The 25,485-nt window shown below is 39.8% G+C and overlaps 2 protein-coding genes across 3 annotated transcripts in view; one reads left to right on the top strand and one right to left on the bottom strand.

Annotated features, from left to right (window-relative positions):
* Window positions 1-1,615: 1,615 nt before the first annotated feature.
* On the top strand, window positions 1,616-7,530 carry CRYBA1 (crystallin beta A1; the record flags this gene model as incomplete). 2 transcript variants are annotated; one of them, XM_080826564.1, is made up of 6 exons in its annotated part: window positions 1,616-1,646; window positions 2,874-2,938; window positions 4,223-4,341; window positions 5,531-5,672; window positions 6,423-6,565; window positions 7,383-7,530. In XM_080826564.1, 6 exons carry the CDS (start codon window positions 1,616-1,618, stop codon window positions 7,528-7,530), a joined length of 648 nt encoding a protein of 215 aa, XP_080682690.1. The 2 variants fall into 2 exon arrangements, with proteins under 2 accessions (XP_080682690.1, XP_080682691.1); XM_080826565.1 differs by lacking the exons at window positions 5,531-5,672; window positions 7,383-7,530 and having other exon boundaries at window positions 6,423-6,549.
* Window positions 7,531-8,595: 1,065 nt separating this feature from the next.
* Window positions 8,596-25,485, bottom strand: part of NUFIP2 (nuclear FMR1 interacting protein 2) — a 31,841-nt gene continuing 14,951 nt past the window's right edge. The window contains exons 3-4 of the mRNA XM_080827024.1: window positions 19,878-19,910; window positions 8,596-17,103 (exon numbers count right to left, since the gene is read on the bottom strand). Coding sequence (XP_080683150.1) covers window positions 17,051-17,103; window positions 19,878-19,910 — 86 coding nt within the window. The 3' untranslated portion in view covers window positions 8,596-17,050. The remainder of the gene's footprint in view (window positions 17,104-19,877; window positions 19,911-25,485) is intronic.

The raw sequence follows: 25,485 nt of genomic DNA, 5'->3' as shown, positions 1-25,485 counted from the left end.
TTTTTAAAGTATTTTCTACAGCATCACCAATGCACTTAGGGGGAGAGGTACGGGATGCCACGAAAGCACATTGCCAGTCCAAGGGGCAGGGAACGACGGAGTGAACAAATGACCTGACAGGTGTTTTCCTAAGGCCCTAATTCTGTGCAGGAACAGAGGGAAAGGTAAGGAAGAACCACCAGCCATGGACTGCTGGTCCCTTAATCCCTTGCACGGCCACCAGCCAGCCAGTGCCTACCATGATCTCCAATGCAACTCTGTCCCTTGCCAGCCATTGATCCAGACATCACCAATTAATCAAGCAGCAGAAACATCCAGGGTGGCACTCTGTGCTCAGCCTGCCCAAATTTGCAAATACTTGTGTCTCTATCAGAACTCGCCCCCTGGGTTTTGGTTCTCCAACCAATCTTGAGTCACAGGCTGGACCTGATTGGCAGAGAGGGACTGGGACAACTTTCCTGGGAAAAGTTTCTTCCTCTCTCCAAGCTGCTATGGAATTTTCTACAGTATCTGTCACCAGAAAAAGAGGAGGGTGATAAGCAGTAATGAACCTAGAACGTGTCAGGTCGATATTATCTCCTTTTGCAGGGTTGAGAGAGGCTGATGGACTTGCCCAGAATCACCTAGCCGGTAGAGCTGGGATCCGAACCCATGTTTGCCTGCCTCAAAGCCCTCCTCACCCCTGCTTCCCACAGCAGCTGTGAAAATTGAGCAACACATCTGCCCCTCGGGGCTCCTGGGGAAACCCATGATTCCCCTGCACTCCTCTCCCCAAATGTTCTGAACCTCCCAGGACAGATCATCGGAGCTTTTAGGGTACTGGAGGCATATAGTACCTTGGGCCTGTGAGATTTCCAAGGTCCTAAAACCATATACTAAGAACCCCAAAAGACTCACTGGCCCCCAAATTTTAAAATAAAACTGCAAAATTAAAATGAATATTTAATACAATCACCACAGAGAGATTCATGTCCACTGATCAGCCATCATTGAATTCAATTCTTATAGATTTCTTATTTTTAATTTAAATTCAATTCATTAGCATATAATTTATTATTTGTTTCAGGGGTACAGGTCTGTGATTCATCAGTTTCATCAGATTTCTATATAAATATAGTATAATAAAGAATCCTGAGAACACAGCGAACCCCCTCCTTTTTTTTGGTCCTAATAAAGTTCAGAATTTCTATGGTCCTTTCACTTTTCTTCAGAGCAAAAAATGTACATCGTGGGTGGGAAATGAGGTGCATTTTGATGTGTCGGCCGTGACGTGGGTCCGAGGAAGGTCCCAGGGCAGCACGAGGACCTTGAAGAAGGGTAAGGGCCCAGCGCTCACACAGACACCTGTCCTCACCTCGCCGCTGTTCTGAAATCAAGACCACGGCCACGGCCAAGGTCTCCCGCTACCAGCCTCGCCCACAGCAGCAGCGCCTCTTTGGATTTCTGTTTCCCCAGTTGAAACAAAAGCCTGAGGGATGCCTGCCCAGCAGGCTGAGCCACCAAAGCTCTGGGGATCAGGGGGAACAAAAGCCGAGGGAAAGCAGAGTGCTGACAGAGCCAGAGGCCCTCAGCCACGGGGCTATAAAGAGCAGAGCCGCAGAGGAAGTGGCACCAGATGGAGACCCAGACCGTGCAGCAGGAGCTGGGTGAGTAAGGCCCCGCAGGGTGTCCTGGCCTGGCTGGAGAAGAGTGGGGAACTCTGGGGGAGGCAGCCTTCCCTTGGCGCCTGGAGAGGAGTATTTTTATGGCAGTGAGCCCTGGCCTCGCCATCAGGGCTGAGAGGGTGCACGGCGATCCCAGAAATGAACAGGCTCCCAGGGCAGAGGGAGAAGTCCAGGGGGTCAGAGGTGCAGAATGGAAAGATGCATTGCAGAGTGTGGCACACGCATCAGCCCCTGGGCCTGAGACCAGCCAGAAAGAAGGGCTACAGATGGCTGTTTTGGACCAAGAAAGCTGCCTTCTTCTTCCGTCCTTCCCTCCCTCCCATCCTTCCTGCCTTTCCTCTGGGTACCATCTTTCCTGTCTACCTGACCTTGATGGGCCTCAGTATCCTCACCTGTAAAATGGAGAGGATGACAGCACTTTCCTCACAGGCTTGGTATCAAGATTAAGTGTATTAAATGCATATCCAGCATCTCAAACAGGGCCTGGCATAGAGCCACTGTTTTCGCTATTATCAGCCCCCTTTGCTTGCGCACTTCCCTTCAGTAAGTCTTTTCCAACGCCACTCATCCTCTCCCTCGACCCCAAACTGCCCGGACTTGGGCCCAACATGGTGCTGCATCCCTTCCGTCAGGAGACCCAGGCCCTGCCCCTGAGATGTTCCCCCAGGCCACCTTCAAAAGAGAGACAGAGGGAGGTGCTCCAATGAGTGCTGGACACCAGGGAAGAAAGCGAGTCACCACAGGCTGGAAGAGCAGCCATGTCTCTCTCCCGGGGAGGCAATGGCGGCGGGGTCGCGCGCGGCCAGCTGGCGACGGGCTGTGAGGAGCTGGGTGGGAGGGGACCCCACGCTGCGTGTGGACTGGAGGGTCAGTCACCAACGAGTTTATCCTGGGGTGGGCGAGACAGAGGCAATGCTGCCACCCACAGGGGGTACCTGGAGGCAGGCAAGAGCGCAACAACCACATAAACCAAGAGGTCACGTGGCCTGGGCCGCACATCACCTGCACTGTTGCTTGGAATCCCCTCGAAACTGCACGCGGTCGCTCTGCCAGGGGGAAACGATGGAGGTTCCGCTAGTGGAAGGCAAAACCGGGACCCCAGGCCAACTCTATCTACTGGACTTGAAGCCCCCTTTCCTTTCTCCTTTGCTGTCACTTCACCCCCTGCCCCCAACAGGCCATGTCACTGATGGGTGTCTTGTCTTCCAGAAACCCTTCCAACCACCAAGATGGCTCAAACCAACCCCATGTCGGGGTCCGTGGGGCCATGGAAGGTAAGTTCACCCCCATCAGGTAGAATACTGAGCAGTCCTGCAGGGCAGGGGATGAGAGGCACTGTGAGCAGGTCCCAGGGTTGTGCTTTTCCACGGGACAGTGACCAACCAATAAGATAGCAGTTTTAGGGGAAGTGTTGACTCAACATCCAGATGTTGTCTCAGGAAGGATCTTTCAGAATGCCCCATTCTGACAGAAGGATGACCCTGGAAGCCCTTGTGTGTGGAAGATGATACCTCATTTTCTAGGTCACCTCTCCTCCACACTACTAAAATCATCTTTTTTTAAAAAAAGATTTTATTTATTTATTTGACGGAGAGAGAGAACACAAGCATGGGGAGCGGCAGGCAGAGGGAGAGGGAGAAGCAGGCTCCCCGCTGAGCAGGGGGCCCGATGTGGGACTCGATCCCGGGGCCCTGGGGTCATGACCTGAGCCGAAGGCAGATGCTTACCAACTGAGCCATCCAGGTGCCCTGAAAATCATCTTAAAACAGAGCAGCCCAGGGGTGCCTGGATGACTCAATTGGTGGAACTTGCACGTCTTGATCTTGGAGGTGTGAGTTGGAGTCCCACGTTGGGTGTAGAGATTACTTGAAAATAAAAAAAAAAAATAAAAAAATAAAGAATTTAAAAAATAGAGCACCCCAGAGAAGAATATGCTGCCGGGGAGAAGCTGGGGTCCAGAAATGACAGATTTGCCACCAGATCCCAACCCAGGTCTCCCGACTCCCAACCTGAGGCTGATGGTAACCATTACCCGAAGCGGCTGATCCTCAGCTTTCGCTATTTTCCTCAACACTCCTACCTTCTTCACTGGGTCAACTCTGAGGGACAGTTCACAGCTTTGGGAGTTTGTCCTCTAGCCAGGTTCAAGAGCTAAGTTCTAGTCCAAGGTATGAAAGGGGTTGATCACAATTCTCAGTTTACACCATGCGTTTCTGTAGTGAATGTGACTGGAGAAGATAAGAAATAATCCAGAGGAAGGCCTGGGATTATCATTATCCTTTCCACTGGGCCAGGTATTGTTCCTGGCAAACGATTCCTGTCATAAACTCACCCCCACACTTCATTCCTAGCCTGGGCATGTAAACACCACCAACCAGTGTTATTAATCCAAGCCCCTTCCTATCCTGTCTGTAGTGGAAGAGACCTTGCCAGACATCCTGGGCTACAGCTAGTGATGGAAAACACAGGGTCAGACAAAAGATAAGCTCTTGACTGGGGCTTCTGTTCTTCCTGATGTACCATGTTCTAACTCTGTTTCCCCGTTCAATTCCATTCAGATAACCATCTACGACCAGGAGAATTTCCAGGGCAAGAGGATGGAGTTCACCAGCTCCTGCCCAAATGTCTCTGAGCGCAGTTTTGATAATGTCCGATCTCTCAAGGTGGAATGTGGCGCGTGAGTATGGACCTCAGCAGGACCTCAGGGCCCTTGTTTGTGGTCTCTGTAGAAATGGGGCCATAAAGGTGGGGATCAGGGAAGAAAGATGTCTCCCCCCCTCCCCAGATTCTAATCTGTTCTGGGAAAGAGGCCTCCCTATGGCAGTAATGTCAAAAGAAATCACTATGTGTGTAATTTAGTAACTCAAAGCTAGAAGGAACATGAAGTTCCTAGTGGCTTGGTACTAGCTTTGGTGGTGGTGAGGGGGGTGCATTAAAGAAATGTAGACCATCGGGAGGGGCAGTGCCAGTAATCAGATCCCGGCCTCTAGAGCCCACAGGCTGATACCTGTTCTCCCAGAAGAGCCACAGGATCCTTCAGTTTGTCTTGCCTACAGAAAATAGAGGAAAGCATCAAACTGCAACCTCTTTCCAGCTAACTCCCTGAGTTCTCTGTGTAAAAAGGAACTAAACCCCAGGACATGAGAGCCACATTAGGTACCAGCTAATTTTTGAGGAGTTTCTTGATTAATTTCTTTGACGAGTTACTCTTGTTTTGTTTTCTGACCCTGGCAGCCTAAAAACACACAGAAAGGATTCTCCTTTGGGCAAAGCAAAATGGGCTTTGCACAAGTTGAGGGCCACCAAATTTAGCTAACCCTTTAAAGGGAGTAAAATACTTTTAAGGCGTCACCGGTAACTGAGGTTTGGCTGTGAAAAATTGATCCGAGGTGTTTTAGTAAATGGGGAATAGGTGTGTGACAGCAGGAGCGAGAACCCACAAAGCTAAAAGGAAACAAGAGACTAGTAACCCATCAGCTGCCTGTTCATCCCTTTGCTTCCTTAGGAAGAAGCCAATAGGTTTGGCTGGAACGAAATCAATAGTCAGTCACTAGATCCTGACCTGGAGCTCCAAGTAGAGAATAAGGTAACTTGGAGAGAAAGGAAATAAAATTTTAGACTGACTTTGCTCATACACATTACTCAGGTCAGCGAGGCAAACCCTTTCAGTGGACAATCCCAAAACAAATATTACATTTGTAATATTTGTACATATTCCTGTAGCTGCCAGCTCATTTCCCACCTCTTGTGACTTGGCTCTGTTGGAACTGGCTTGATATTTTACATCTAAAACAAAAGATGCCTTCTCCCTGAGGCCACGTAGGCTCTGAACACCATGAACAAACGCCACAACTTGTCTTTGGCAGCTGGGTTGGTTATGAGCATACCAGCTTCTGTGGGCAACAGTTTATCCTGGAGAGAGGAGAATACCCTCGCTGGGACGCCTGGAGCGGGAGTAATGCCTACCACATTGAGCGCCTCATGTCCTTCCGCCCCATCTGTTCAGCTGTGAGTCTCTGCATTTTTCACCTCTGTGCATGTGGGGGTTTGGGGCAAGAGAGGCTGCATATGGACTGACACTGCTGCTTCTCATCATCTATGCTGAAATGCAGCAGGAAGGATAACAGTAAAAAGAGGAAAGAAAAACACTGGTCCCTCTGTTTCTAAATCTGCCCTTTGGTTCTTCCCTAGTAGAAGGTATTTTCATTAAGCTAGGAGTGGCAGGAAGTGGATACTCAAGAGCCCACGATCTTCAAAAGTGCAGTAGGGTGACTAGTGAGAGTTAGTTTTGCCTGTCTTTGTACTCCATACATGTTAGTCTCTGCCTTAACGCTTGTGTACTATTCATATCCCCTTACTGGACTTTAGGTTGTTTCCAACACAGTACACGCACACACGTACAACATAGCTTACTTTTTCTATTCATTTCTGTCTTCTTTTCTCACACTAGTGAATATTAATCCCTTGGTTGGCTGTGTGTTTCAAGTATTTTTTCCTGCTCTATTTTCTTTGTCGACCTTTTGTTGCTCCATAGTATTACATGTTATTTGTACATTTGAAATGTTATGGTTATTACATTGGACCAGACAGGACTGAGTAGTTCTTACTTCTATATTGCCTGAAATGTTTTTACAATCAATGATCATGTACTCCCATCTGTAAACCAGAAGTATCTTGAATTTGGAAAAAGATAAAGAATTAAGAAGACAGTCGTTAACACTGGTACCAAATGATTTCTTAAAAATTTCTGGATTACAGAATCATAAGGAGTCTAAGATTACCATCTTTGAGAAGGAAAACTTCATTGGACGCCAGTGGGAGATCTGTGATGACTACCCCTCCTTGCAAGCCATGGGTTGGTTCAACAATGAAGTTGGGTCCATGAAGATACAATGTGGGGCGTAAGTGCAAAAACAGAGTTGGGGCACATTTCAAAGTAACTCTTGCAAATGTAGATCTTGTAAATATTAACACATCAATGGTTACATCTTATCAGATTTCATACACTAGTATACTGATTTGGCTGGCATGTTCTAGCTATTAATTTTAAAATTTCAACTTGTTGGTACCAACTCTCACTTAAGGTCAGTTTTTTTCCCTCTCAAATATTTCTCTATGGAATTACGTTCTACTCAAAAAAAATTTTTTTTAAAGATTCATTTAGGGACACCTGGGTGGCTCAGTGGGTTAAAGCCTCTGCCTTTGGCTCGGGTCATGATCTCAGGGTCCTGGGATCGAGCCCTACGTTGGGCTCTCTGCTTGCGGGAAGCCTGCTTCCTCCTCTCTGCCTATTTGTGATCTCTATCAAATAAATAAATAAAACCTTTAAAAAAATAAATAAAAAGATTCATTTATTTGAGAGTGCATGCTCATAAGCAGAGGGAGGGACAGAGGGAGAGAAGCCGATTCCCCACTGAGTAGGTTACTCCATCTCAAGACCCTGAGATCATGACCTGAGCTAAAATCAAAAGTTAGACGCTTAACCAACTGAGCCAACCAGGCACCCTCTTTTACGTTTTCTCGTAATCAAAGTTGATTTTCGACTAGCTGTTGCCATATTATGCTCACAAACAATGCCTGGCACATTCAGGCTGATTGTTGTTTTCCAAGGCGAAAAGCACTCTGTACCAATTGTGCTGAGGAAAGAGGCTCAGGTTTTAGGGTACTGACCGTGTTCCTAACTAGTTTTAATAATCTAATGTGCTTTGGATTTTCTAGCTGGGTCTGCTACCAGTATCCTGGATACCGTGGTTATCAATATATCTTGGAATGTGACCATCATGGAGGAGACTATAAACACTGGAGAGAGTGGGGTTCTCACGCCCAGACTTCGCAGATTCAATCAATTCGCCGTATCCAACAGTAGCGGATTAAAAGCTCCAAGTAAGAGAAACCTTGCTAAGCAATCTAGAATGAATTTTATGTTAGCCGCTGAAATCCACAATAAATGTCATTAAAAAAGAAAAATTGTGTAGACTGAATTAACTACCATACTTCTTTTTTTCAAAGATTTGAGTGTGCATGCAGTGGGGGAGGGGGAGAAGGAAAGAGAAACCTGAGCAGACTCCAAGTTTAGTGTGTAGGGCTCAGTCTCAACTCAGGGTCCTGAGATCACAACCTGAAGGGAAACAGAAGCTTAACCACACCACTAGGTGCCCCTTTAAGTAGGCTCCATGCCCAGCATGGAGCTCAGACTCCCGACCGTGAGATCAAGTCCTGAGCCAAGAGTCAGAGGCTTAACCAACTGAGCCCCCCAGGTATCCCACCATACTTTTATAGAAATCACACCTATGGGACTGAGAATTTGTAAAGACAAGCTTCAGTGAAACCCCAAATTCCCTTTTGTATCCTTGCAAGTCACTCACCAGGCCAAGGACAATTATTCCCTAACTCAAACATATAAGCATATGAAATGTACCAGTCTATATAGTGGCAGACACACTTTCCATAAATGTTTTTTACATCTCCTCTCATTCCCTACTCTAATATGTTGATGTTAGCATTGATTTTTTTTTCAACTTGTGACAAGTCAACGCTATACAAACTTGGGAAATTTCTCAAATATGCAGTGCCATGGATTTCTACATAAAGTTGCAAATAAATCCAAAATTTGGGCCACTTATTCTAGTTGCTTAATTGCTGAGCTCAATTTTGGCTTATTTCAATTTTAAGAACATAAGGTTCAATGGGCATGCAAAAAAGGTAGGATAGCTATTCCCACAGCTCATTTTTAAACAAATATGCCAATTCTAAGCACTGTGATAACCTGTATGATTTGTCTTAATACAATGACATATGACCATGGTATACTTAAGCCTTAATTTGTACATTTGACCATTTGAAAAAGTATCATCATTATCAATGTCTCACCATCTTAGTTTTCAGATTCTTAAAAAACTTAAAGCACACAAAAGATAACACAAACACCTCAGAAACTTTAAATTTTTTATTCAACAATGTACACTTAATTGTCTCTTAATTTGATCTACAAATTTCTCAAGGTTTTTTTCTGATAAAATAAGTAAATCTGGGTATGGATGTAGAGTGTAATTTATATTTTTAAAACACTGAACATGGAGTAAGACATCAATAAAGGAAGATCATCGTGTAACTGACGCTTCCTCAGAATCCAGGACATCAGAAACAGCTATGGCAAATACCTAAGCATTAGCAAAAGGGTAAATTTCTGGCCATTGTTCTTTTATCTAGAAAAGGCCTATCTTTCTGACTGGGCGAAACAAACACTGAAAAAAATTTTTTTTTAATTTGGAGAGGGAAGGGAAAACATCCTCCAACATAATTGTAGTCCACTAATTATCCTTTCCCGCAGATTAAGAAGAGGTAACACAACTCCTAAGTGCAGGTGCACACAAGACACAGAAATTACTTTGCTCCTCCAACATGTTCTAAGACTAAACATAAGTGAACTACTGACAGATGCTGAGGAATAGCCATGGCCATCTGAGATGATGCTACACTCCCTCATTTCTGCCTTTTAAGGCCAAGCACGATGGACTACATTTCCAATCTTGACTACTAGATTTAGTTTTTGACTGTCACTTTCAGAAGGAAGGGTTTTGCTGTTTTCAAAGTCAATAACATACATCAAGAGCACACTTGATGATAGAGAAGTAACCTTCCTCTCAACATAGGAAAAAAATGTACAAATCAGAAATATTTCTTTTGTATCTAGGAGCATGGGGAAAATATCATTATTATTTTCTACTTATTTAGCCTCTTCTATAAAAGTTCTAAGGAGATTACAAAACAATCTTTTAAAAGATTTGACAAACCTGGCCAGTACATCTACACAATCGTTAAAAGTACACATCCATGTGAAGTAAAGCTATTTAGTACATGCAGACTGCAGCAGTTTAACCAAATTCGCCCAGTTTCTAAACATTATTCTAATCAGCTTGGGCAATTTTTAAAAGATACACATTATCTTTAAAACAACCTGTGCTTTGATATTTAAACAGCTGAATGATTCTAATCTTAAGTCATTCATTCAGTAAAACCAAACATATACTAAAGCAATAAAGGGAAAATGGTTATCCTACCTTTAAACCAGGCTTAAGACACAGAATTGTCACAGAACTCCATGTGGCAAAGGTCTTCCCCTCATATTTGAGTTACCTCCCATTTCTATTTGATCAAATAAACCAGAGTTTCCACAAGGAAGTAAGAGCATCCAAAAGTTTGTAAAGCTGATAAAACTGCCCTGTTTCAAGAAAAGCCCTTTAGTAGATACAAGCCCAGCTCCCATTTAAACTGAAGTTTATTAAATTAAGTGCCAGTTTTCCTCTCTTCTAGTTCTATTGATGAGCTAGCCCAGAACTATTACTTTGAGCCATGTTTCTACTGATGGTAAAGCTAAGAACAGCAAAGTAATAAGGATAGGTCACTTTTGGTAATGACACACAAATTAAACTTTCAAAACATGTGCATAGCTTTATTCATCTACTAAGATCTAACCTTTTCATGGAGCTTCAGCAAAATTCGAGTGTGCAAAATGCATTTCTAAAACGTAATGCAAGCAAAGCTTTTCACATTTACACTGGCAGGAAATACAGAGAAACTAACAAGTCACATTAGGGAGAGTTCAGATCTTTTTTTTTTTTTTTTTTTAATGACAAGAATTGCACAGTTCATTATTTTGAGACAATTGTTGCAGACATAAATACTTAAAATTTTCTAAGCCAAGGTGCTTTAACAATAAAAATTTTTAAGTTGGAAAGAGCCAGTAACTTGGATCATAGCTCACAAAGAATTCCAAATTAAAGTGGACTCCATTATCTCCCTAGATTTTGCAAACAATGCTTTTTATAACACTTTTTTTAATAACACTAAAGGAGACAGCAAGCTGAAACTTTTTTCAAAGCACACAAGAAATGGTGTCATCACATTACTTGAAGAAGGTGCTGAGGGGGTAGGGAAAGGGAGTGAAGAATCCTTTTACTATTTCCCACTACAGAACAGCCACTAACAGATTAAGAACAAAAAAAAGAAACAACAAAAAAAGTAAATTAAATCACTTCCCCAGTTTATAAAATAGTTCCAGTTTGTGACAAGATCTATAACTTTAAACAGAGAGCACCAGTTGGGCGATAGAATGAGCATTTCATACTGCATAAAAATTAGTGAGGTGGTTAAGAACCATCAACTATCTCAGGCATTACTACATGGCCTTTCCAAACTTTTTTAAATATACATGCAAGGCACATTGATATAAAAATAGATCTCTGGCCAACAAACATATTAAATAAGCAAATTAAAATTTTGGCTTGGTAATATTGGCAACATCAAAATATAACCAGATAGCTTTGGACCACTTATCTTTCTCATATTCCTCCACCCCATTTGGTGTTTTCTCCTCCATTATGTTGGGTTAAGTCTCCTTCAAGTTTGGGTATGTGCTTGAGAAATGACTTTTCCTCTTGTCAAGTAGCATTCCTACTAAAGTTTATCTTTGCTAAGTAAAAACATACTAGGAGAAGCAGAATAGCTGAGTTTTGATTAATTTGATTACACTAAATCTGATTGGCTAAGGATGGCATTATTTCTCCTCTGCATACAAACAAAAACTCCCCAGCTTATATAGTAGACAATTGTTTTTCTTTCTACAAGATAAATCAGCAACAAACCAATGATACTTCCTTTAAACCGTTCTTCCCAAATCCTCTTTTTGAGGCAGAGAGAGGGAATAAGAGAAACAAAACTAAGATTTAAAAGATTTTCAGTAGTAGAAGACATTTTAAGGCCAAAAAGTGTAATACTAACTTTTATTTTCCTAAGTTATTGCCCTTCACAGGCCAATACCATAAAATAGTTTATTTGTACTGATTCCCTCCTGAAGAAAAAATTTAAATTCATTCACTTTTGTTAGTGGCTGTGCTACAGGAAAGGTATTCAAAGCAACTTATAAAGGTATGGTATATAGTAATGTAAAAAGTGCATCACATTCTTGATTTTCAGTTTCTCATAGCAGCAGCAGGATTAATCCAAGACAGAAAACAGTTGTATTTTCACTCTAAGAAATGCAACAACTCCTAATGAAATGTATTCAAGATTATGAAAGGATCCTGCTCTATAGAGGATAAATGAAATAGACTAATAGACAAACAGGGCAAACTAAAGGCATTCACTCATATTTACATATTAAAACCATTTTTAACACCAAATCTTTACATCTAGCAAAAGAAATGTATAAGAATAAAAGACATTACTAAAGCAGTATCCATTTTTTTGGAGCCTTTGTTTAGCACCTGAGGAAAAAAAAGGGTATATGGAAAGCTATGTAATTTACCTCAAGTTGGTTTCTTGGTCTGTATACTTTGATATACAATGAAAGTGAAAATGAACTGGAATATGTTTGTAGCTATTTTAGTAAGGCTGTAGAAAAGGGATACTGCAGTATTATAAAATGGCTTTAGAACTCTGGACATAAGCAAAATTTTATGGAAAAATAGGGAAGTCTGAATCAGCAATCCCAACACGTGAGGATGGCTGTTCATCGGTTTCTCGCCCATAACTGCTATTTGACACTCCCAGTAATGCAAAAGCAACATGCCATTCATGCTTCACTGGGTGTTTCTATTACGCAGACAACTTAAAATTCTATTTATTCTTATTGAGTGGCAAAACAGTGTGAAATTTAATTTAAAACTCAGTAAAGCAGTGCACTTGAGGGGAGCCAATGATTTATCATTCTTTAAACCAACCCAGGGTGGTCCTGGCTCTCACGCATCTGAAAAGATTTAAGTGTACTTAAAAGGAACATTTTAAGATACTCAAAGCATAAGCCCATCTTTCTCACCATAAAATAATCCTGGTGCTCTGCTGATTAATCACATCAATAAAAATAACATCAGTATTAAGAACTAATGATAACCTATGCATCTGCAAACTTAGAGCAGCTATTATATATACTTGTCCTCTGACCCTCCCTTTTAAACAAGTATCAATACTTTGGGGAGGAAAAGATGAGCAAATCCTACCCCTTTCAAAATGCAGTTCAGTTCTGGGTAGGATTATCAATGGACACTGCCCAGTCAGAATCTAAGTCAACTAGTATAACATTGTCATAACAGACCTGATTATAAAAACTGTCCCTAATATGTACCTGTCCTACTAGTCTATTTTGCAGTTAGCATAGGTATACAAGGATCATGGGTCAAGGATATGGCCCAGTGGTGTAACTATACTCCTAATCCTTGGAAATGGGACTTTCAAACCTTTTTCTCTGAAAATAGCCTTGACAAAATGACTCCCTCCTTACTTAACAATTTAAAGTAAGTCCTCTTCCAGTTTTCCTTGCCTGTGGCCATTGGATATGACATAAAATTTCACACTAAATGGCTTTTTGCGTTTGAAAGTTTTCAAGATAAACCATTAGAGGCCTCCAGTTGGGTTAGCAACAAGACTAAACCAAATATATATGAATCTACCACTGCTATGGTAATGTTTTGTGACAAAACACATTTTGTACTGTGGAGAATACTCATAACTGAGGTTTGCCATATTTTCCCTAGAAACTGTTATTTGAAAAAACCAATGCAGCACTTTTTTTCCTTTATAAAGTTTTTGCAAATTCTCAATGAGTAGATAAGCAGGTGATTAAGAACAGCAAAATGCTAAAATGGAGATACCTTCTCCAGCCATTTATTCAAAGAAAAAACAACTGGCATTAACAAATTCCTAATTATTGTCTATCCCCTCCCAGAAAGGAGGAGGCGGGGCTAACTACAGATGCTGTAAATATACTTTACGTCAAAGTTCATTACTAAGAAAGTCAGAGGAAAGGCTATGCAATTAACTTCAGTTCAGCAAAGTGGGGGTGAAAAAAGAGAAAGATAAATACACCCTGTCTTTTGTGGGGAAGGGGAATTATTCTAGACATCTACAAGAAGAGTGGTATGTGACACAGAAGCCTACAATCAAGACAGTTTAAAAAGAAATCTTCACCCATAATTAGTATCTTCATAGCTATTAAAAAAATAGGTCATGATTTCATTCTTAGTGCCATTTTTCAAATACTACCCTTTTAAGGATTAAAACCACCTGACTTTTATTCTGTGTAATGAAAACAAATGGCACAAAATAAATACAAGTTCATTCTCTGAATACTAATATAATGTCTTACACACATTCATTTACTAATTTTTACTATCTCCCTCTGTCCCTCACACATACACACACACTACACACACACTACACACACACACACTCCTTTTTCAGTCTTTATAATGGAGGGATGTTAAAAATCCCCTCTAGACTGTATTTGGTTTATGCTACAGTACTAATACTCTGAGTTGAAGGAAAATTCTTTATACCAAACAATAACACATTAATGTTATTTAAATGTGCTAAATTAATCACAGCTGAAGTTTGTTTAGAAGCTTACACAAAAATAATCAGAAAACAGATCAACTCTTAAGATTTTTTTTAATAAGTGCTCTGTAAGGAATTGTGTGAGGACCTAAGGAGAAAGATTGCGACAAGTGTTACCAAACAGCACAAAGGAGATTTGTCCCAAAGTCCTGCTTGTACCTAGGCAATTAAGTCCATTAACCCAATGCCCAAAAATACTGACAATTAATATGATGGGGCACTAGGGTTCCCAGAAAGAGACATTCCTAACTATATACCCCTAACCATATAATTAAGGAAATTTCAGTGGAGAAAATCAAGGTGAAATGTTGCATTGTTTCATTTAGAAGTGAGACTTTCAAAAACCTTTGGACAAACAGATATGGGATACATTCTCTTTTTGGCTTCTCTAAACATGGAGGCCTGAGGGCTATTTGGAAGGGAAGTAGGAAAGCAACAAGAGAGTTCTAAAGGTATTTTTTAAGCGTTGCTTCTAAATTAAAAAGCCCAATTCAGACGGGGGCTGGTTTGTTTGTTTTTTTCCTTTTTAAATATATATATTCATTCAACCTCTATGTCACAAACCCAGAAAGTTTCTTGTGAGTTGTGAGACAGAAGAGCTTTTAAATTCCAGGCAAGCAAAATGGACATTTAAAAAAAGAAGGGGGGAGGTGCAGGGGGAATCTGGCCCTAAGGCGACAAGTGGTTACACAAGGCAATTGAACACACAGCAGAACTTTAAAACCTATAAAACAAACTGGAGCCTTTTTGTCCTTTAATCAACCTTGTATCTTTTTTTTTTAACTTTTTGAAAATTTTTATTTAAAAAAAAAACACAAAAACACAGACTTCTTTCACTTCAGTATGTGGTATGTTGCAATTTCCAGTTTGTTCAATGCTTTAAAGCTCAAGGATGCCTCTGCTTTCAATTGTACACGGGCCTGAAGCATCCTAGCTTTTGGCAAGCAGGCAGGAGACTCAACAAAAATCAAAATAGGAACAAGGCAGACTAAATGCAGGGCACATCTGTAAACATATTATACATTTGAAAATTACAATATCAGTAAAAGTGATACAGTTTACAGGTGAAATGAAACTATCTGGAACTGGCCTACCACAAGTTTCTGAACCTGGACTGATACAATAAGTTATTATATATATATATTATGTATAAAAAGTTTTGTTTACATCAAGTGGAATTGGCAATCCATGCTTATACTTTTAAAAATCTAAGCAGGGCAGAAATCCAGACTAAAGATATTTTCTCTACTCTATGTTGAGCCCAACAGCTTCTTTCACAAACTACTGTTAAAAGTCTCAAATAATCAACAAAACAAGAAAACTCATCCATACTACAGTCGCTCAAAACTGGACATTTCTTAAGCAAAGGGTTTGAGCAAAAGTAGGTACCTTCTCCCCCAAATACCCCGGGGGATCCAGTCTACTTTTATTAGAAGACTACACCTCTCTATATAAATGCCCTGCTATTTTAACCTGTATTTGACATACATGGATATACTAATTTCTCTGTGTGTGTGTGTGTGTGTGTGTGTAATGTGATGCTATGTCAGGCCAGAGAACTTGTTTTTATGCCACTAACATCACCCAATCTTAAATTGGACCCTTTATTTCTGCACACACACAAAAAAATTTATTTTAGCATGCTATATACAAGCTGCAGTGCAACAGGATGGCAATGTGATGATAAGACAGGGCTAATGCTCTTCTCTGCCCAAAAGAAAATTTCCAGAATTTCACATTATTTTCCTTAAAAAACCCATTTTGCTCTCGTAATAAAATATATTTATTAAGATATAATTAGAAGCTAATAAGCTCAGAAGTATAGTTTGCATGAAAACACCTCCTACAGGCAGGGTTTATTACCTCCTCACTGGCTAAAAACATGAAAAGTTTTATAATTTTCATGGAAATTTTTCTTCCCCTTTTAGATATTTCTGAGAAATTAAAAGAGAATTTACAGAAAGGTACAGAAGTTTCTCTTTAGATGTTCAATGAAAAACAAGGAAAACAGCACATTTAGTGTTAGTGACAAGAGAGCAAGTCTGGAGCACCTACAGTTGAAAAGCAGAATATATTTTTGCTCCCACTTACACAATTACATTAAAATATGGGCAAAGGAATATTTTCTCGTATTAAATATCTAAAGCCAATTGTTTGCTCTGTAACTTTTCCTTAAATGACACTCATGGGTTCTTCACTTGTTGAAGTCCAATATGTAACCAAAGCCAAGTGAACTATGTACCACCAACTATTCCAGAATTATAGAACTTCAATGCCCTCCCCTATTCCCACCCCACAAAAAATAAAAGAAAATTTTTCCCCAACACCCCCACAGAGGCTGTTTAACTCCTGGCAAGACATGCAAATCATATTCGCTAAAAAAAAAAAAAAGAAAAGAAAAGAAAAAGAAAAAAAAGAAAAAAAATACACCCCTGCAAACTTCAAGGCATTTTTATCCAGCATTCTCGCAGGGCTCAAAGTATAACCAAAAGATCAAGGGAGGAGTGGGGGAAAATGGTGAATCATTCTGGGTTCCCCGTGATTAGTGTATCACTTTAGTCACAGAACAAGATACAGAGATCTTTTAAGTGGATTTGCCTTTCCAGTGGGTCATTTGTTGCCCAAGTTGATGACAGCAGGAACTTTAGAACCACACTTGTTAATAAGTCTGTATTCATTAATCACTTGCATTCACACTTAAAAACAAAAACTAACAAAAAAAAAAAAAAAAACTATTCAGTACCGGAGATTAAATAACCTTGTGTAGTCTCTTGAAATAAATTTGATTCCTTAAGAAGTCTAATTACTTTCAGTTGCCTTTTTTTTTTAAATAACTATATATATATATGTATATATATATATTTGTATATATTATCCTGTGATTCTACTTATGGTTCCTCTGCTGCGTTGAAGATCTAGGAGCATAAAAGCCTTGTGTCCCCCATGAACGGTGGCTCTAATGCTGCAGAAAGGTTACAAATAGGCAGTCTGGTCCTTCATTGATCTGGACTATCCATGGCTTCATTGTAAGTGATTATCCTTTTGGGATCTGGAGAGAAGGTTAAGAAATAGATACATAAATAAAAATAAGGTCTGGAATGCCAAAAGCCCGCCCATATTCCAAATAACCATCATCATTTTAGCTGCCTCCTTTTTTACGAAAACACAATTTAAAGACCACTTCTTTGGGCACCTGGGTGGCTCAGTCAGTTAAGTGTCCGACTCAATTTTGGCTCAGGTCAGGATCTCAGGGTTAAGACTGAGCCCTGTTTTGGGCTCCACCTTGGGCTCTGCGCTGGATGTGGTGCCTGCTTAAAATTCTCTCTCTTGTGGCACCTGGGTGGCTCAGTTGGTTAAGCGTCTGCCTTGGGCTCGGGTCATGATCCCAGGGTCCTGGGATTGAGCCCTGCATTGGGCTCCCTGCTCAGGGGGAACCTGCTTCTCCCTCCATCTGCTCTCCTCCCATTGTGCGTTCTCTCTTGCAAATAATAAATAAAATCTTAAAAAAAAAAAAAAAAAGGTCTCTTTCCCCCTCTGCCCCTTCCCCCCTCTTAAAAAAAAAAAAAAAGATAATAATAAAAAAAATAAAGACCACTTCTTTGTATTAACACACATATGATCTACTTTTCCAGGACCCAATAGTTCGGCATCCCAAAGGATTTCCAGCAACAGTGTCCTCTAGCCAGTGAGGGCTTCAATTCCTACAGATTAGAGAGGGGCTGAGTTCAGTTAAAAAGGATTTATGTGGGGGCACCTGGGTGGCTGCATGGGGTAAAGCCTCTGCCTTCAGCTCAGGTCAGGTCAGGGCCTTCCCCTCTCTCTGCCTGCTTGTGATCTCTGTCAAATAAATAAATAAAATCTTTAAAAAATAAATAAATAAATAAATAAATAAATAAATAAATGAAAATAAAAAGGATTTATGTGTTTCTCCCAATTATAAAAGCTTAAATTGTTCATAATCCAATACTAAAATAAACACTTGGATTCATTTATTTATTATTATTTTTAAAGATTTTACTTATTTATGACCGAGAGAGGGAACACAAGCAGGAGTGGGAGAGGGAGAAGCAGGCTTCCCGCTGAGCAGGGAGCCTCAGGCAGGGCTCAATCCCAGGATCCTGGGATCAGGACCTGAGCCAAAAGCAGATGCTTAATGACTGAGCCACCCAGCCGTCCCAGATTTATTAACTTTTGTTCTCAGTAAAGTGAAGTCAAAGTTTACTTTAATCGATATGGACTAATAAGGAACTGTTCAAGGCACATCTAACACCAAAAACTTCCAGTTAAGATTGGCAAAACTATCAATTCAGTCCTAATCATGACTTATTTCTTTCTTCCTCCAAATTTCCCACAGCACCCCCAGTCTTTATTCTCTGCAACGTGCATAAGCTAAGATTCAGCTGCTATTCTAAATTCTAATTTTTTAGCTGTATGATCCCCCTCTTCTGGAGAGGCAATAATTTTATTACATACCATTTCTCCTAAGAACTTTTAAAAGTAATATATGCTTTTAATACAAAATAGGAAACCAATAAAATGTCACCTAATGGAAAAGTATAAAGGCCTAAAAATAATTTTAAAGATCTCAGCTCACCTGAGCCTAACAGTCAATCTAATTTAGTGTGGAGATAATATCCTTTCTAGGACTGTAACAGCCATCCTCTAACAACCTGCCATGAAGATAATGCTAACTCTTAATAACTAATAGCCAATTTACAGTAAATATAGAAAGTCTAATTTTGCAGAGTATATTTTCTAGTCTAACTTTTTCTCGTTTGCCTTTGAATAAGGGCAGAAAGCAACTCAAAATAATTTAGGAGCTTGCTAGTTATCTTCACAGTGTTAGACAAGTAAGACCTGACCTAAGTATGAGAGAGATGGGAGGAGGAGCAATCCCTGGAAATCAGGGAAACCTACCTTTTTTTTTTTTTTAAAGATTTTATTTTAAGTAATCTCTACACCCAACGTGGGGCTCTAATTCACACCCCTGAGATCAAGAGCCCCATGCTCTTCCAACTGAGCTAGCCAGGTGCCCCCAAGGAAATGTACATTTAATCTTGTCACTTTCTAGCTTACACAGTGACCTTTCTCACTTATATTAGCTAGCAAAGTGGATGGGAAATGGGATGCAATTCAGTTCTAAAGGCCCAAATCTATTAGTGACTAGTTCTCCAGACTGAAACTTACCTTCTCTCAGGTACTCCACAGCTACCACATTTTAACATATTTAGAAAAGCACACAATTAGGATAACCAATTTAATTTTTCTGGAAAATTCCAAACAATCCAGATGTGGATTATTCAGTCCCTTTGCCTTCCTGCTATTCGCATCTTATACATGTGGTTCATGAAGGAAGCTACTTTGCTGTTGTTTAGATTTTTAACCATCTATCTACTATTTCAGAGAATATACAGCCCAAATAAGGCTTCTAAAACAGCCAATATTTTTCTGAACTATGAACTTCAGTTCTTAGAATACCACTTGTCTACCACACAAATACAGATAAAGACTGGCTATAAGTGGAAACACTTACTCATGTTGGTTTCCTACATTAAAAATATTTACATTGTCTTATTTTCATAATCAGAGAGGGAAAAAATTCATGTTCTTCACCTAGCAAGTGAAGAGTATTTTCATATACTCTTTTCATTTACAGTGTTATCCCATGTTTAGCAATCCTGGTATTTTAACTGCAGTTACTAAATAATTCAAAATGTAAAGCCTATTTCCTTGGTAGGTCACTGTTTATGTTATTCCTACCCAAACATAATATATGCTGTAAGTCATTAGTACTAACATTTTAGGTCACCCAACCATTCTTACCTTGCTTCTGCAAATTCCAAACAGATTCCATTTCTGCAAAGAAAAAAAAAAAAAACCACAACATTATTTTATACACTAAGTTTTGTAGAACAAAGTTTAATGCTATGATTTTCACTTTAAACCTAAAAAACCTAGACTGGGCTGGAGGCAGGGTTGAAATGGCATAGTTCTACTAAATCTTAGACAAAACATTCTTATTTTCTTGGAATTCTCAAGAAGTGTCTTTCAGATTGCCTTAAGTTGGTAATATAAAGTGAATTATAGGGGTGCCTGGGCAGCTCAGTTGGTTAAGTGCCTGACTTCAGCTCAGGTCATGATCCCAGAGTCTGGGATCAAGCCCTGCATCAGGCTCTCTGCTCAGCAGGGAGCCTGCTTCTCCCTCTCGGTTTGTGCTCTCTTTTTGTCAAAATAAATAAATAAAATCTTTAAAAAAAAAAAAAAGTGAATTACCAACTGAAATTAAACTACCAAGAGAGCAATTCTATCTATACAAATAGCAAAGATACGCTGAAGCATGCCATAGATAAAGTGGTATTTTTTGAAACAGCTCATTGTCATTTTAAAAAATGAAGTGGGGTGCCTGGGTGGCTCAGTGGGTTAAAGCCTCTGCCTTCGGCTCAGGTCATGATCCCAGGGTCCTGGGATCGAGCCCCGCGTGGGACACTCTGCTCAGCAGGGAGCCTGCTTCCCCTCTCTCTCTCTGTCAAATAAATAAATAAAATCTTTAAAAAAAAAATGAAGTATTTTTTGGCAATCCATCATAACCCATTGGTACCCAAAAGTCTTCTGAATAAAGCACTCAAATTTGATTAAACATGATGCTTTATTAAAAGGCCTTATTAAAATTTTACTTAACTCTTTGCTGTAGGCAAGTGACTGTGTTCTTCAGACCACACCTACTCTTATTTTTAACCCATAAGGTCAAAATGCCAACCCACACCCATTAGTAAACACAATCCTCATTTGCTCTAATTCCATTGAAATGGGATCACAATGTGCTTACTTTGATAACTTACAGTGAAGAAAATATGCACATGACCAAACTAGAGTGACATACAGAGAAAAATTCTATCTGGAAGCATTCCGGAAAGCTTCACAGAGGGCTTATTTGAAGGTTTGATGAGTAAGACAATAGATGACTACTATACCATGAGAACCAAAGAACAGGAAAATAGAAATTACAATACCTTGAAAGGAAATATTCTATTGGGTTTACAATATAAACAAAGACTACACAGTAACAGGAATGAACCTAACTATGACTATGGAATAAGTGTTCTTCCCATGGCCATACAACTGTTATTCTGAAGACAAAAAGGCGATTTTCTTCTGTATAACTGGATTTTGTGTAATTGTATTCCATACAATTTATCAGTGGCCAATTATAGTTAAAGAAAAAAAAAAAAACAGGAGCTCAATAAGATAGAATATATCTGGACATGGGTCATAGTTAAGGTACAACATAATCTCTCCCCAGGGCTAAAAGTGTATAAATCTCAAATTATTATTTTTTTGTTTTATGTTTATGGTTGGAGGCAGAGAAGGATAGATCACACTCTCCCTGCTCCCCTCTGTCCCTCATCAAATTCACTCTTAAGTTTTGAAAATTTGTCAGAATTTTATGTTTGGAACAACAGGTTAATTATTCAAACTAATTATCCAGATAACACTGCATTCAAGGTATCACAATAAATGCCCAATTAGGGGTGCCTGGGTGGCTCAGTGGGTTAAAGCCTCTGCCTTCAGCTCAGGTCATGATCTCAGGGTCCTGGGATCGAGCCCTGCATCGGGCTCTCTGCTCGGCAGGGAGCCTGCTTTCCCCTCTTTTTCTGCCTGCCTCTTTGCTTACTTGCTATCTCTGTCTGTCAAATAAATAAATAAAATCTTTAAAAAAAAAGCCTCATTAAACAAAAACTGGGAAATAATACACTAGTTATCACTTGGTCCAAGAACACAGATGGACGCTATGGGCTTTAAATCACTGGACAGGGGCACCTGGGTGGTTCAGTTGGTTAAGCGTCTGCCTTGGGTTCAGGTCATGATCTCAAGTTCTGAGATCAAGCCCCCGCCACTGGGGTCCCTGCTCAGTGGAGAGTCTGCTTCTCCCTCTCCCTCTGCCCCTCCCCTTGCCTGTGCTCACTTTCTCTGTCAAATAAATATTAAAAAAAAAAAAAAATCACTAGACAGATACCCATCCAAAGATTGGCAAGAAAACCCCCATCTCCTAGGTCTAAGGGGAGAGAATTGTGATCAATTTAATCTGGAAAAAAGAAGATAAAGCAGGAAGGTTATTCTAGTCATGATACTCGTATCTATCACTCTAATTTGTATTAGTTTCAGACAATTAGGAATAGTTGAAATGGTCTTTAGAGCCGTTATCCTAAACATTTCTGTACTTCAGAATGGCTTATTTTAAGAAGTCCAAAGATCAGCCTTTCCTTGGTTGACCTGACTTCAAAAACATTAATCCAACACAAATGTTTTTTCTTTTAGTGAAAGTACAGAAATCCACATTTCCAACAAATAAATTCCTGAGTTCTGTATGTACTGATTACTCAATGTTCATTACTGTTAAGTCTGTTTAATGTAAAGATAAATGTGTATTTAGTTGTATTATGTTGGAAAAAAACAAACTTTCCATTTTGACCCACCTATGCTTTAACACTTCCTTTTCTCCTCCCCCATCACAAACCTCAACCTGCCTCTTACCCTGCTATCCTTTTTTGGTACAGGAGATGGGGAGGGACTACACTCAAGAGTTCAGAGAAGTACTTTAGTACTTTTAAATTTTTATTTTTATTTTTATTTTTTTTTTGTCAGAGAGAGAGAGAGAGAGAGAGAGAGAGGGAGCGAGCACAGGCAGACAGAGTGGCAGGCAGAGGCAGAGGGAGAAGCAGGCTCCCCGCCGAGCAAGGAGCCCGATGTGGGACTCGATCCCAGGACGCTGGGATCGTGACCTGAGCCGAAGGCAGCCGCTTAACCAACTGAGCCACCCAGGCGTCCCAGAAGTACTTTTAAATTTTAAAGACAAACTATAACTGTTTGAAACCACCCAAGTTCTTTAATGGATTGAAATCATTTCCTTAGCTTAATCCTGATTCGGTTTTAGGTTTTAAACATAGATTTTACATGATTTCTGGTAAGAAAGTCTTATTACACTGAAATAAGGGCTCTGGTGCAGTGAATTTGATTATGCTTTTTGAGGAAGGTAAAGGGATGTATGACCTAGCTAAAAAATTAGCCATGGCCAACCAAGCTTGTAGCAAGAAATAAATCAGCGTTATCTGAAGTGCTGAACTGAGAAATTAATGCAATTCCCCTTCTAGTTATTTAATATTAAATACTTCTATAACTAGTAGCAACTTGATGTCCTTGATTAGAATTTTAAGTTTCTATGAAACTTAACTGAAGATAAGAAGGGAATAAATCAAATATTGTTTGCATGATTAACAAGAACCTAGTAATAGAGAATATACAGGAAAGGAGAAAACTGTATTTTTGCCCTTTTTGAAGTTACAAAAGTCTCCATGCAGATTCTAAATACAAAAGGAGTTACTTTGTGTAGTTGTTTTAACTACCGTTAAGAGAAGCTGAACAAAATAAGGCACATTCAACTATACAGTGTTGTAACACAGTCTACTTCTAATACTGCCCTCATCATCTCCCCCAAAGTCTTTTACTTCCCAGTTCTTTTTAAAGTTGGATCCCAGTACCCAATTATGCAAATAGTTATTGAGAAATGGCCACAGGAAGTCATGGTTTCTGCTTTGAAAATATACCAAAGTAGGCGATTTTGTTAAAATTCTGCAATTTAAACTGCCACCATCCAAATGTTAAATTTTACCATATAAAATTTTTCAAATATTTAGTTACACAACCTCATCAGGAAAGAAAATTTAATATTCAATTTTCTTTCTAAAGCAGACTACTTCTACTTCCTACATAGCTCCCTATCACAATGCTCCCTGTAACAGATGTCCAATAACTTAGAAGTTCTAAATTTCAAGTAGTTTAAAAACTACTATTTAAGGTCTAGGGATACAGATGTGAAACCAGAAAGGCTCTAGCTCCATGAGCTTAGTAGAAGAAACAGCTTTTCTAGATAGAAGTATCAACATGAACAAACCTTGGTGATATTCAAGTAGGAGGTATGCTAAAGCAGGGGTCAGCAAACTTGATTTCTACCCATTGCCTGTTTTTGCAAGTCAAGTTTTCTTGAAACAGAGCCACACCCATTTTATATATTAGCCATGGCTGTTTTTGTGTACAAGACAGAATCAAATAACTAGAATTGCCAAGGAGAGACTGACCCCGTGGTTCACAAACCCTAAAATATTTACTAACTAGTCATTCATATAAAAAGTTTGCTAACCTATGCTTTTGTGGTCAAAATTATGTAGTAAGGCTGGATGTCACTAAGACAAAAAGATTTAGACAAAGAATACTACTCAGGGAACAGAGCTAAAAGTCACTAAGAAGTAAAGACTTACACAAAGACAAATGCTATTCTGCTACTCAGGGGATAGCACAAAAGCACATACAAAGGAAAATTTCCTATTTAACCATACAGCTGAAGGGAAGCCACTGAAAATATCTGAGATTATTATACTAAATATCAGTAATAATTGAGGTAACTGCAGAGTATGGATGAAGTGATAGTACAGTCATCCCCCTTATCAGGAGAGAGGTTCCAAGACCCTTCCACAACAGCGGATGCCTAAAACTGCAAATAGTACCAAACCCTACATATACTATGTTTTTCCCTATACATACATGCCTATGATAAAGTTTAATTTATAAATTAGGCACAGTAAGAGATTAACAATAAAACAATAAAAAACACACTGTAAAAAAAGTTACGTGCATGTGGTCTCTCTCAAGTGTCTTACTGTACTGTACTTACCATTTTTCTTGTGATGATGTGAGATGAATAGATGCCTAGTGATGAGATGAAGTGAGATGAATGGCAATAGGCATTGTGACGTAGCGTTAGCATTGTGACGTAGCGTTAGGCTACTACTGACCTTCTGACGATTCAGAAGGATCATCTGCTTCCAGACCACAGTGACCGCGGGGAACTGAAACCGCGGAAAGCAAAACCACGGATAAGGTGGGACTACTGTACAGAAAAAGAGCCCAGTAAATGTTACTGCAAAAGTGAAGAAATTAGGACAGTTGTATTAGAGATAGAAAGGAAAAAATGGGTATGTTAGAGACAGGATCCATATAACCTAATCATCAGGGTTTGGAAAAAAATGAATTCAGTGTTATATACAAAGACTAGAGTGGTGATGTTGAATATATGTGGTTTGAACTCAGAGTAAAAGCAGTTGAAGTTTTGAGCTTAATACACAGTGACAGAATTGGATGAGATTACTCAGAGGAGTCTGAGTAGCATGAAAGGGAGACTGAAAGAACACCAACATTTGAGAAAAAGACAATGATACCAGGCAGGTTATGCTGAAGATGTAAAAAGGAGGAAAGTGAGTAGTTACGGAAATGCAAATTAGAGAATTTAGGGAGGAAGTGTTCAACTACGGCAATTCTTATTCAAGGTTAAGACTGTTTACTTTCTAGCCACTCTCTTTTACCCTAGCTAGATGTTACT

Source organism: Martes martes (genome assembly GCF_963455335.1).
Source record: "Martes martes genome assembly, chromosome: 16".
NCBI lineage: Eukaryota > Metazoa > Chordata > Mammalia > Carnivora > Mustelidae > Martes > Martes martes.
The sequence above is the reverse complement of the archived record's forward strand: the minus strand, read 5'-3'. Positions and strand labels throughout refer to the sequence as shown.